Source organism: Podarcis muralis, chromosome 2, assembly GCF_964188315.1.
Source record: "Podarcis muralis chromosome 2, rPodMur119.hap1.1, whole genome shotgun sequence".
Lineage (NCBI taxonomy): Eukaryota > Metazoa > Chordata > Lepidosauria > Squamata > Lacertidae > Podarcis > Podarcis muralis.
Window position 1 is genome coordinate 31,459,605 of NC_135656.1, and position 13,416 is coordinate 31,473,020.

The 13,416-nt window shown below is 45.6% G+C and overlaps 2 protein-coding genes across 5 annotated transcripts; both read right to left on the minus strand.

Annotated features, from left to right (window-relative positions):
• Positions 1 to 955: 955 nt before the first annotated feature.
• Positions 956 to 5,333, minus strand: MCRIP1 (MAPK regulated corepressor interacting protein 1). 4 transcript variants are annotated; one of them, XM_028715843.2, is made up of 5 exons: positions 5,212 to 5,333; positions 4,531 to 4,591; positions 3,451 to 3,617; positions 2,865 to 2,966; positions 956 to 2,008 (listed from the first exon to the last, which is right to left on the minus strand). In XM_028715843.2, exons 2-5 carry the CDS (start codon positions 4,536 to 4,538, stop codon positions 1,944 to 1,946), a joined length of 342 nt encoding a protein of 113 aa, XP_028571676.1. In that variant the 5' UTR covers positions 4,539 to 4,591; positions 5,212 to 5,333; the 3' UTR covers positions 956 to 1,943. The 4 variants fall into 4 exon arrangements, with proteins under 4 accessions (XP_028571676.1, XP_028571684.1, XP_028571681.1 ...); XM_028715851.2 differs by having other exon boundaries at positions 3,451 to 3,569; positions 5,212 to 5,332; XM_028715848.2 differs by lacking the exon at positions 5,212 to 5,333 and adding an exon at positions 4,973 to 5,152.
• A 2,343-nt stretch (positions 5,334 to 7,676) lies between these two features.
• Positions 7,677 to 10,686, minus strand: PPP1R27 (protein phosphatase 1 regulatory subunit 27). The gene is made up of 3 exons (XM_028715887.2): positions 10,166 to 10,686; positions 9,106 to 9,256; positions 7,677 to 8,458 (listed from the first exon to the last, which is right to left on the minus strand). The coding sequence occupies exons 1-3, from the start codon at positions 10,341 to 10,343 to the stop codon at positions 8,335 to 8,337; spliced, it is 453 nt and encodes a 150-aa protein (XP_028571720.1). The 5' UTR covers positions 10,344 to 10,686; the 3' UTR covers positions 7,677 to 8,334.
• Positions 10,687 to 13,416: the final 2,730 nt, after the last annotated feature.

Genomic DNA, 13,416 nt, shown 5'->3' on the forward strand with positions numbered 1-13,416 from the left:
ATCCAACTAAAGGTAATAATATCACCTGCAGCCAGATTACAGTGTGAAAATAATGTTAGCTTCCTGTTGACCCTACAGGCACCACTGCTCCAGTTCCCAGACTTCAAGGAGGAAAAATACCTTACTAAGCAACACTCCCTACCCTGTTGCCTTAGGGAAAATGGATGTCTGAAAGTCTCCACCATTCTGCTGCAGAGGCACACATGTGTTCTGTGCACACAAAAACTTCTTAAGGTGTCAGCTAAGACTACTCAACATAACCCAACACCAGATAAACCCCGTGCTAACCCTATTAAGCACCAGTATTCCAAGGATAGGAAACACTGTAGGTGCCTGCTGCCAATCACACAGAAAATGACCATTTCATTAGCCAAGGAAATAACAAGTTGTGAGAGAGGCCTTGCTTCACAGTAGGTGTCACCTCATAGCTAACATGAAGCACTTTCCCCAAGCAGCCTGCAACTCCACCTCCTTCACAGCACGATGTGAACACCCTTCTAAGGTGCACAAAATAATGTGTATCCAAATGGCAACTGTTCACCAAGCACTAGGATATCTTTCTGAATACTGATAGCTAAATACATCACACCTAAGGGACTAGATATTTCATAGTTCCTTCTCCCCTACAGGATTGCAAAAGGGACTTGAATGCCCTTCTGGAGGCTTAACCATCACAACAGCATCAGGTTAGGTTGAACTGTAAATTACTCCAGACAGACTAAGTTGCAACTAGCCCAGCACCAATGGAGAGTAATAGTCAAGTAAAAACAGAGGAAGCCGCCAAGCACTGCCGTTGGGCAACAAAACAAATCCCCTTCCTTTTGAGAAAATTCACTCTGGCTCAGGTGAAGCAGTTCAGAACAATGAGAACATGGAACCCAAAGAAAGATTGGTAAGCAAGTCCCATTCATGGGAACCCAGCTAGAGATGCAGGATAAATTCTCAGAGCAGAATGTCAAAATGACTAACCAGATTTTATTTACAACACTCCTTAAAAGACAGACACAGACCAAGAGGGGACATTACAAAGGGAAAAGAACAGCCACCATGCCCCTTGCCTACCCAACTCTGAGCAGGGTCCCCAACATCACTGCCTGAGCTGGACACAAACATGGGCACTACTGCCACTTGCCAGTGCCCAGCACACACCAAGGCTGTCCCCAGCCCTGCTGGGGCACAGGGGCTGGGCTCTGGGGCTAGCTCAGAAATGCTACCTGCCCCCCTGGCTGGGGCTGCAAGTCAGCAGAGTGTAAAGACAGCAGAACCTGGAGTACCTGCTCAGCTCAGAATAAGGGAGTCGACTCAGTTTTATCCTATACAACAGAATCCCAAAAGAGTTTTCCCTTGGGAGACTTTGTACCTGGGTCCCTCAGCCTCTATCTTCAGCGTTTCGCCATTGTTGTGCCACAGAGCTGAGCAGATAGCATATGGAGATCGTAGCACAACACTCTTTCATCCTCCAGTCTAAAAGCTCAGGTACTGTATGAGGAGTCAGTCTGAATTCTCACAATGTATTGATAGGGTGGACTACGAAAACCCATATTGCTTCTGTCCCATCATTCTCTCTTAGCCTTGCCCTAAGAAGGGCTGGGCTTTGAGACAGGTATAGGGAGAGATTAGATATTGTTCCTGATTCTTCTGCCTTATTCCACACTCCTAAAACAGACAGGGTACACACCAACCTCTTGGCCACCATCAGAGTAAAATGTCATTTACTAAGGGGAAAAGGTAATTTCTGGGGCCAATTGTAGAATGAAGGCAGCCAGGCCAGGCCAGGCCAAGGGAAGCTGTGAAGAAAAGGCAAGAAGCCTATCCTTCCTTAGGGAATTCAGAGCCAGCCCCAGGCACAAGCCAGACCAGAGGAGGAAACCAACACAAAGTCATCAAATTCATGTACCAGTGGCCACACGCCAGCACTTGGGGCTGAGGCAGGCCAAGCCATTTTAGGATTTCTTAGCATCCTGTGTGTTCCGCCGCTTTAGGTCACTCAAGTCAACAGGTCTGAAAGCTGTCAAAAAAGAAGAAAGGAGACACAATTTAGGGTAAGATTCCTGACTACCAACATTGCTTTCCATCAATACTCCCTCCAGCCTGCCTTGATAAGAACAAAGATGCTAGCCTCCCCACCATCACCTAACAGTTAGTACCCTAAATTGGAATTCAGATCACAGGTAATCTACACACCTAATTAAATGGTTTGAGTTGGTACCCCAGACCTATTCAACACAGCAGGCCATTACTACAACCCAAACCCAAGGGGTCTCCAGTTCTACCTAGAATGATAACCTAAATTCTGCAACCAGAAAATCTCTAATATGCAAGAAAGTAGGTACATCTATATTCATGTACCTAATCAAATTCATAGACTATAACACTACCACTATATGTTTCCAAATATCCTCCTATACAAGAGAGTTTTCACCGTATGTCAGAAGAGCAAGAAAGATGAGGACAAATGGGCTTCCAAAGGGAACAAATGTCAGAGCCTGGGGCCAACTGCTGAAAAGCCCCTTTCATGCATAGCCATCCAGCTCAACCCTAGAGAGACCCGGAACAGGGCCTGAATTGAGTCAATAGACAGATCTGTATTGGAGCGATCAGTCCAGGTCATATAAACCTTTAAAAGTCAACACCAGCACTTTGAACTGAGCCCAGAAACTATCTGGAAACCAAGGACAACAATGCTTCTAGTGACAGGTTTCAGTTAGGATTCTTTCAGCTGTATCTTGGACTCTATGTTTTCAAATGCTCTGCAAAGCCAGTCCTACATCAGAGTAATCTAAACTGGCTGTCACCAAGGAGGTGTAACCATGACTAAATTAGACCTCTCTTTGAAAGGGGAAAGCTAGCAAAAGAAAACTCACTTTTCAGACTGGGGTTTGGCATCTTCTCCACATACTCCTCCACAAGTCCCCGTTCACCACTTGCCATCTGATTGCGGAGATCCCGCTCCACACACTGCCATGCTGCAGAGAAGGGGAACAGTTAAAGTGGGGATAAAACTTCACATGGAGAATACGGAAGAGCCCTTTCCTTTAGCCCAAGAGTACTGCCAGCTTTTGGCACCCTAAGACAGCCTAGATACCAAGCAGTGGTCCCACCCTTACTACTGGAGAAGTCTTTAAATGCAAATAAAGAAGCAGAGAGGCAATGGCAGATGTTTGTAATGCTGGATGCAGAATCAGAAGACAAGTCTCACATACCCTCAGAACTATCCGTCAGTTCCAAGAGTTGGATTCATATCTAAACATTCCAATGAGTCTCATCTTCATTTTCTTCACTTTCCCGCACCCATCTTAAATACACGAGTAAGGAAAAAATAACACCAGAACTGGCAACCGCATGAGAAACATATGTTATATACAGGGTAAGAGGTAAGGAAATGTGCTACTGACTCAGTGGAGATGCAGCAACTGAAGAGATCAGCCTTCTCAAATGTAAATACTGCACCTTCAGAGATGAAACGCACATTCTCCTCATGTGCAGGAGTGAAGATCTCACTGCTGTTGCTTGGGGAGCGAGGGCTGCTGTTTCTCTTGCCATTGTATACAACTCGGGAGACAGGAGAACTGGAAGTGCAGTGGAGACCCCAGTGAGAGAGGAAACAAGACACTGATCTTTGCCACAAATAAAGAAGCAAAAAAGGAAGATTTATACTAACTATCCTGGCAAAAGGATCCTTTAGCTCTACAGACCATTCAATGTGGCTGCTATTACGCTTTTCAGAGAGTGTGACCAATACAGACTGCGGTTGTGCTTAGTTGTCATTTACATCAGGAGTAGGCAGACTTCAGGCATGCAAAATCTACTTCTTTTTTTAACTAGAGCTCAATGATCCAACTATCACAGCCAGCTCACAAGAGTTGCACACTTAGAATTGAAGAACACTGAGCTCAGGAATTTGTTTTGAATATGAGCACTGAACTAAACTGAGCTCACAGTCCTTCTATATAAAAATCTACCTTGGGTTACCCCACCCTTTTCATCACTTGAGCCACATTACTTCGGAGGGATGGTCATTTTGTTATTGTCAGTGCCAAGCAACTGGGAATCAAAAATCCTTACCGCTCTACATCAAATCACCCAGAGATCTATCCCTATGATATCCCTATGGCCGACCCCTGATTAGCATGACACCTTCTTATGTACAAAGTGTTAAGCAGTTATTGTTTCAGCCTCAAAACTAAAGTTATATAAATAAAGAATAGAAGCTTGGAGGAACTGACATCCAAACATTACCTAGTGAAGCTGGGTGGGGAGGTGAACACAAAGACCCATGCTAATGACCAGTTAAAGGTTCAATCAATTATATCCATTTACCTTTATTGCCCACACCATTCCTGAACCACTGTCAGCAGGTAGCAACACAGAAAGATTTTTGGTACATAACCATGGTATACACAACCACCAAAGACAGCAAAATCAGCACTGTGGGTTGAAAGTCTCCAATCACCGAGGAGTCAATACATTCTGACAGCCCGCTCAGTATTAACACAAGTTCAATTCTCACAGCCCCATAACTTTTCTCACCTCGTCATGGCTGCCTCTTTCCCAGCCCTGGCCCAAGTCCTGGATGTGTGGCTTGGCGGTCCTAAAACAAAGACAAGACACTGAGCTCAATGGGGACGGACCCTCAATAAATCCCACGGGTGGGGACAAATTGCTCCGGTAACCAACTTTGGGTGGAAGCATCTATGCCCACCTCTGCTATTACATTTAAGGAGATTGCAGCATCTTACAGGCATAGAAAGCAGGATCCCAACCACCCTCCTACCACACTACCGATAAGCCCCACCCCATCGCTAAAAATCCCCGAATGTGTCAAAAAGCCCTGGAGCCCCCCGACCACCACTTCGGGACCCCACCGCCCTCCTCCCTGCTCCGAGTCCAGTTCCTAGAGGCACCTGCGCCTTGGGGAACCCCAATACTTCCCTCAACAACCCCCCCCCTCCAATCCGCAACCCCACGCTACCCTCAGGCACGGAGATGGGATGTCAAGCTTCCTGGGGGAGGTGCGGGGAGAGGGAGGCCCAAGCAGCCACACTTCTTCTCCCGGCCCCGAACGACAACAAGGCAGGCGTGGAGTTTGGGGACTGCGCTACTAGGCCCAGAGGAACAGAAAGGGAGCACTTCCACGGGGGGCCGGGGAAGAAAGGGCGCCCCACTCGCCGCGGCCCCACCCTCAATTCCCCACCCCGCAACCCTCTTCACCTGGGCCCGGGTTAAGTCCCGGCTTCTCTCGCTGCTGCCAGGCCCGGGGCGGAAGAGAGCGCCTAGGCCGGGCTGCGCGTGCGCACTGCGAGCGAATGGGCCCGGGTAGCCCCTGCACCTAGTACCCGAGGGAGGAGGTTTCCATGGAAACGCAGCGGCTGGGCAGGGAGGGGTATCCATGGAAACGGGAGTGAGGGGTGGGGAAGAGAAGCTCTGGGAGACGCGGGAGAGGGCGGGGAGGGTCTCCAGAAACGGGAAAATGGGGTAGAAGCCGGAGCGGGACGGAGGCTTCTTAAAAGAGATCGCCTTTCCCTCCTTTGTGAGCTTCGGGAAGTCGGCATTGCCCAAAGCAGAGTCGCCGCTTCCCAGGCTTGGGTCAGGATCTAACTGAGCGCTACCCTCCCACCCCAGTTTACCGTGTGCCCCGTTTTGTGGACATTTGAGGCTTCTCTCCACATCCTGTGTTCATAATCATTACGCTCTAAATCTACGCCAACTAAGTGCGGACAGTTCTGTGATTAGTGGGTGGGTGGGAATCATTGACATGATTTCACACGTTTACATTAACATTTTCCGTGTTTGTATTCGAATTGCAATCTGAAAAGAGCCTTCTCCAGTTTTCCGAGATCTAGCTCTCTTTGGGATGGCATTTAGGATGCATGGTTGACAGAAAGGATGGAGAAATTTCCCATTAATTAGGAAATGTTAATTGTTTTTCTGGTGTAGGATTAATTTTAGACCTTGCCCAAGCCTTCAGGATAGGGCACACTATATAGATTGACACTTCAAATAGCAATACAAAAGCAATCCCTTTCTCACACACTTGTAGTATTTTTAAAATTCATTTTTTAACTTGCCCATTTGAATGGGTTTTTGTCATTACACAGTGTTCTGTAGAAGCATTTTAAAGTGCTGCATTCGGAAGGGGAATCATGGGAGTGGAGACTTCCTGGTTTAGTACAACTCCAACACATTAGGAACTAAGGTTTCAACAAAAGTCTCCTAAATGTAACCAAACAAATGTAGGTAAAAATAAGAGAAAACCACTTGTTTTTGCTTACTAGACAAGGGCAGATCAAAGATCCTTGCTGGACACTGAAGCCCTGACTTCTTACCAATCCTGTACAACACCTTGCTTATCATCTTATTGGGCATTGTCTGTGCCTATCATCTATTGCCAGGGCTAAAAGTTATTTAAAAGTAAAGCTGAGGATCTCAGGATGTTGAGCAGTGTCCCCAAACTTAATGCATGTGCAGTGTATTATAGAGTGAGCCCTGACAATAGCTCTGCATGGTGATGTATGCTTAGATGGCAACCACAGTGACACCTAACCAAATATGTAGGAAGCCTGAAGCAACTGTGAGTTGTGCAGAGCTGCCCTACTTCTGTCAGAGCATGCTGACCCAGATGGTGCAAGTGATTCACTACTGATTTTCACCAAGAGACAAACTATCCAACTGGGAAGTAGTATTTAGCACTTATCAGGTGTCTCTGAGTGGACAAACCTCCAAGCATTGACTCTTCTCCAAGAAATGCCACATCTAATTTTCTTCCCGTCTTGTTCATGCATTTGCCAAGTCATTACTAAAGCCAACTCAAGTCATTTGGGACAAAAATAGTAAGAACTTTATTACAGGCCTCTTATTCCCCTTCCAAGTGATAGGTTGCAGGAACAACACCTCTGTACCTGAAACCTATCAGAAAGAAGCAGCCACAAACAAAAGAAGCCCGATTATTTAATTTCTTCAAACTGTGTGGTGTACCATGGACTGTGCAATTATAAGAAACAATCCACAGCTGAGGGCTAATATCCACCGTCTTGCATTGCCATTTCATTCTTCTGTCTTCCAGAGAAAAGAGCATGCAAAGATTCATAGAACTGTAGAGTTGGAAGGGACCACGAGGGTCATCTAGTCCAATCACCTGAGCTATAGTATGTTGCACATATTATAAGTGCTGCAAAAAACAACAACCCTCAAGTTGCATAATTTAATAATACAGAACTGTAGAATTGGAAGGGACCCCAAGGGTCATCAAGTCCAACTCCCTGCAGTGCAGGAATCTCAACATCTAATCTGAAACCATACCAGACCCTGCTTAGCTTTGCAAATGTGCTAACAATTTTATTACTGCACCACTAGATGGACATTGACCCTTACTTAACAGAATGAAATAACGGTGCAGCAGGGACAATGTCTAATGGACAACTTCAAGGTTAATACAAGTCCTACATCAAAGTTAAGCAGCTAGATGTGTATGAATGAGAACTTTGAGGCATTAGTCACTATATCTTGTTCTGCTTTTTAAGCTGTTCTACTTTTCTTTAGAATTCATTTCGTCATTTCATATCCAAAATCTCATGTGCAGCTAGGGAACAGTCTAAGGGCAACCTGGGAAACAAAGTGGCTGGGCAGGAAGTGTGGCTACCCTTCCCAAGAGCAGAGGGAATAAAAATAACCCAAGGTTGTAGAAATTACTTTATTGAAAAAATAAAAAGCTGTTTCAGAACCACATAAAAAATAACAGTAGAAAAGCAAATCTAGGAGCAAACATGTGAGACTTTATACATGACATTTTTAGGATAATATATACAGCAGAAAGATACCAGCTTGAAGTTGGGGCTATTTTCTTTTTTGATAATCATGTGAGGATTCTTCAGGCCTGAATAGGTTGAATGTCTTTGAGAAAGCACTGTTCAAATCAGTCATTGCCAGATAATAATTGGAAGGTGTATGTTCACACAAATTGGTACCCAGTCCAGTTCATTTCATAATCACCTGTGTGAACCTCCTGCACAACAGTGCCGTTTGGGCAAGTGTGTCCCAGCCATTAGACTCATTTTAACTAAAGCCTGACCGTAGCAGGTACCAGAAAATGGGCCACATGGTAGAGAAGTTTACATTTTCTGGAAGGGCTATCCCAAGCATAGCTCTCTGATAAACCCCAAGGTAGCCACTCTCATACATACACATTATAACCAAACTGTGGTCTCTTTTAGGAGGCCGTACACTCTTGCCAACGTAGTAGGGGCAACTTTGCTAGCCTCCCTGCAGCATGCAACAAATGCTGCTGCCTACCATGGAGGCTGAACTCCACATGGGAAAGAGCTGAGTGGCACTAGCTTAGTCTACTCGGGCTGCTTTGAAAAGCTCCACGAGCTCCTTGTACTCTGGGTCAATTAGGTCGGATGGCTTCTCCCCTTCATCATTGGTAGCATCACGCTGGGCACCAAGAGAGATGAGGTACCTGCAGGATTAAAGAATGAGGTGATGAGACAAGGACAGAATTGACACACATACCCACATGCACAGTTTAGTTCAAACATGCAGTTTTCCAGTGGCGTAGCGTGGGTTGTCAGCACCAGGGGCAAGGCAAGTAATTTGCGCCCCCTAACCCATGGATTTTAGCAGGGGGCAGAGAGCTGCGAGTGTGAGCGCGCGCCCCCCAGATGTTGCGCCCGGTGCGGCCGGCCCCCCCTGCACCCCCCACGCTACGCCACTGCAGTTTTCCCTATGCTTTCATATACAAGATGATACAGAGGACTTGTGAACTGGCTGTTAGTTTCAATGTAAAGCTTTCCTCTTTCCATAAAGAGACCAGTCTTCTCTTATAGCTGGTTTCCATTCTGACCTTCTTACTTGAGATATCCTTTATATTTGGGAGATATCATAGGTCACTTAACACGCCAACACAAAACATCACTGCTAGTGTCTGAAGATTGGATGGTCATCTAGCCAACAGACATGCCATCATCTCAAGTCTAAGCCTAGAACTCACTGTCAAGCAAGCCCTACTTCCCTCCTCATTTTCCTTGACCAAGTTTGTGGCCTGTCAAGAGAGGGTGGGCATGGCTAAACTAGAGATTAAAGGTTAACATAATTTGCATCTCTGACCTTGCAATATCAGCGTGACCATCACTGCAAGCCATGTGTAGGGGTGTCCAGCCGTTCTCATCTTTCTGATTGATGTCAGCACCATATTTTACCAACAGCTTGACGCAATCAAGGTTCCCAGAAAGCACAGCTTCATGGAGGGCAGCCATACCTAATGGGAGAAGGTAATGCATCAGCCACAACCTGCAAATCTTAGGAAAACATCCCACAAAAAGGGAGTTATGCTAATATGCTTGAGACAGTGGGGAGGAGTCACCTAATAAAAATGCATCTTTTTTTTCTCAGGAAACTAGACCAGGGCCTTTACATTTTTAAGGCTGCATTATCTTATAAATGTTGGGGAAATGGCACACAGAGGGGACAATTTTTGGCCCACCAGGTTATTTGCATGGACAAAAAGAATATTATTTTAACCAAGGCTGAGTGAGTTCCAGAAACTTATTTGGGGAATTAAGTAAGCAGTTTGTAAGAACAGCACCTCGATCAAGGCTTCTATGGCCTTCTGCAGTATTGAGTCAGTGTGATGAAAGTCGGTAAGAAGCAAACACACTCTAACCATCTACTGGGCCATAGTAGCTGTAACTGTTGAAATTCCTGTGACTACTGGATTTCTTTTTTAAGTGCAGCCTTCCATGCTGAGATCATAGCTGGGGGAAACGGCTCAAAGAAACACTGATTCAGCTTTACGGCTGGGCATGAAGCTGCTCTGTTCATCCTGCCACTGGATATATTGTTCTGCTCTCAACTCAGCAGCCATATTTTATTCACACAGGAACAAGCTGCATTAGCAGATTAGTAAAGGGATTTAAATTTTCTCAGAGAGTGCACTGTACATTGGCATAGTTTTCTTAGCATCTTTTAGAATCTTTTAGAATCTGTTCAATACCCAAGTGTCTAGCAAAAGGATTTCAGGTGACATAGCTCCCCATATTGATGTAAGTGTTAGAGGGGAAAACATGACCTAGTTTGTAACACACAGCCTGACTTTGGGATTAGGCATCTGCTAGTGCTTAGGCTTATTCAACCACCCTTCAGTTAGGTTCACCCACGTCCTACTTACCTGAGGGGTAGATAGTGTCCAAGGTGACCTTCCTGGCACGGATGAAACGGCCCACCTGCTCCAGGTCGCTCTGCCTAATATGGTCCAGGAAGAGAACGTCATTGGGGAAACGCACAGTTTTCAGGCCTCGTGTATATCGCCTATACCTGGGAAGTGAGTCTGGGTAGTAATACTTCATTGTGGCAGAGGTAGAAGGAAGAGCAAGAGACCAGCGAGACAGGACTGAAAAATGGTGTTGATGAATAATAAAAAAAAGCACACGGCAACCCAGACGACTTTGAAGTGCCTTGAGACCCAAAGGATTCTCTTCTCTGTAACGCTTGCACCTGAAAGACTGGTGGGATGTTAGCTATGATTTCTGCTCCTGACGGGACTTCCTTGGAAAACACTGAGCATGTGTGGGTGATCTCCTGTTGAGGACTGACTATTTCCAGCAGTGTCTCCTGTTATATATCTTCCCCATGGCTATTTTGAGGATATTCCGCTCATGCTATTTGCCATGAGATTTGGTAACTGAGCTGCCCTGCCCTCCGGCCTCCCCCTTTTGAATATAAGTCAGGGTTTCAATTTACATCCCACCTGTCAATGTGCAATAGTTAATGGGTCAAGCTTGCTCCACAATCGGTATGTGTAGCTCCCAGAACCCAGCAGCCCCAGATTCTGCAAACCACTGTTTGCAAAGCCCACTGTTAGCCCTGCTTTCTGGAACCTCTTGGCAACCTTTGTGGGTTTTCCAGAATATACACAGGAGAGAAGTGCACGGAACTTCAGTTCTACACTGAAATTCAGTTCAAATTGTGCAGATAGCAAAACTTCAAAATTTACATCTTTTAAAGGAAACTATGCATTTCCTTAAGTTGTATAACTCTAACTTGCTGCATTTGTTGCATCTTGAGTTTTGAGTAAGCAAGAATATTACCCAAACTATGTGGTGAAAATGGTGGAAACTATGAATGTATGCATTTCCTCTTTTCGAAAACATCAATGCATTTCCACCAATTTCCCACTTCAAGTGCTGCCATCTCACAGATCCCAAACTTAACAGCAAAGGGTTGTATCCCATCAGGTAGACACCTTGTTAGCCACTCTGATTAACTTCAGTGTGTCTCCTCCATTATGACTGGCACTGGATATAACCCTACGTACCCTAGAAAGGCATCTCCCAACCTTGGAAACCTTTCTTTCTTCAATCAGCCAGCTGATTCCAGAAGTAACCAGCTCAGGACAGAACAGCCATTCCCAATGATATCTGTGCTCCTGCCCCTTTAGAACTGGCCACCAACCAAAAAGCATCCACATCAGAGCAGCCTGATGAGAAGAGGTTTATCTTCCCTCTCTTCCTGAAAAAATATGCCAAGTGTCTGACTCTGTAAAAATAAACTAGAATAATCTACTTTCCTTGGGTACCTCAGCAGGCACTGGATGGTAAACAGTGCAACTGCAAGGAGCAGTAATGAGACATCCCACAGCTCTGCTTTGTTGTTATTCTGGGTTTTGTAAGGAACCCCCTGTTTACAGACACTGTGACAATGAATAAAAGCATGTCCCATTTGCCTTTGATATTGCAAAGCATGAGAACACTACACAATGAGATCAGGATGAGCAAATTACTGGGTTAGAGACTGGCTTTTCATCTCAGAATGAAGGCAGCTAAAACCAACAACCCAAAGACCCATAGCTGGCATGGAGGCCTTATTTCATAAACTAGGCAGACATGGAGCCCTTTTCATATATAGAACTTGGGATGCAGGTATTCCTCATAGCAATGATTTGAAAGTTTGCCTTCTGCAGCTTGAAATGAGAGACATCCTGCTAGTGTCAGAAACTAAAGTGACATATTGGGCCGGGGACCAATGCCGTCACACAACTCCCCCTGCCTCTGGGCCCAACCCTCGGCTCTTACCTAGCCTTGGATCAGTGTACATTTTACACTGTCATTTGAATACTGCCAAACACATTTGTGCATATTTGCATATATATTTTCAATTTTGCTGTAGAAAGCCATTTGAAACAATCTACAAAGCAGACCCTATTTTTGGAGGCCCTAGCTCGCCTGGCATCCCAGCTGTGCAGAGCGAGAAAACAGCCCCGCAAACAAGGTCTCCTGCCTTCCCTTCAATCAGCATACAGCAACTTGTTTTCCTTTGCTAGGGCTGCTGTCGCTCCCCATCATGTGACAGAATTACATATTTGCTTACAGAAATATTTTTCAGCAGAAGCAGCCAGCAAGCACAACACCTGTCAGGATTCTGTGCATATGACAGGTAATAGCTGTTCAGTATATGCGTCTTTGTACACCATTTCTTGGAACGAGAGGGAATTAAAAGCTTCCTGACCTTTAGAATGTTTTCTACACTGAGAATCCTCAACTTGCCCAATGGCTCTGTCCTTTGGCAGGCTGGGCAAGGTTCTTCTGCACACACAGGCTTGGGCAACAGTATCCAAGTACTGCTTTCTGGTAATGACCTAGCAGGTGAGAGAAGAACTACAGAAATAAGGTGCTTCCAAGACCCCAACCCTCTGAGTTGTTCCAGAGCACAATGTTCAACGATGATACTAAATGTCTCAGAGATCAAGAAGAATTCACAGGGTTGCAGGGTTTCTCTGCCAATAAAAGTGATCAGTCAGGGTGACCAAACCTGTTTTTGTAGTAAAGCAGCCTGAAAACAATTCTGTAATTGGTCTAGGAGTGATCATGTCAACGGCCCTATCTTGCCATTTTAAAATGAAACTAGGGCCTCAACCGAAGCAACAGCCATGCTGCCTGAAAAATCCCCCAGATCATTCAGAAATACATCAGATTTGATCTCTCTCTTGGGTCAATGGGGTGATAATCACCACCAGATCCTTCCCCAATCACTCAGTAGCAAAGATGATATTTAGGGCATGACCACCAGTATGTGTTGGGTGCACAATTTATTGAGACAGCCCTATGGTACCCATGAAATTCTGAGCAGGCCTAGGCACAACAGGCCCTGCATGGATCTTGAAGTCCCTCAGCACTAACATCCTGAAATTCTCCACCAAGTCAGGCAGGTGGGTAGACAGGACACCAACCACATCCCTGCCTGTATCTGCCACGCAGCAGAGGTACAAACCCTCACATCCAGCTCCCAGATGGGCTGGCCCTTCTGGCACGAATGATGAAATTTAATGCAGCAACCACTACATCCCTTCCCTGTTGCTCCAATCTTGCATGATACTGCACCAAATACCCAGATAGGCAACACAAGCTAAGGTCAGGGCCCTCC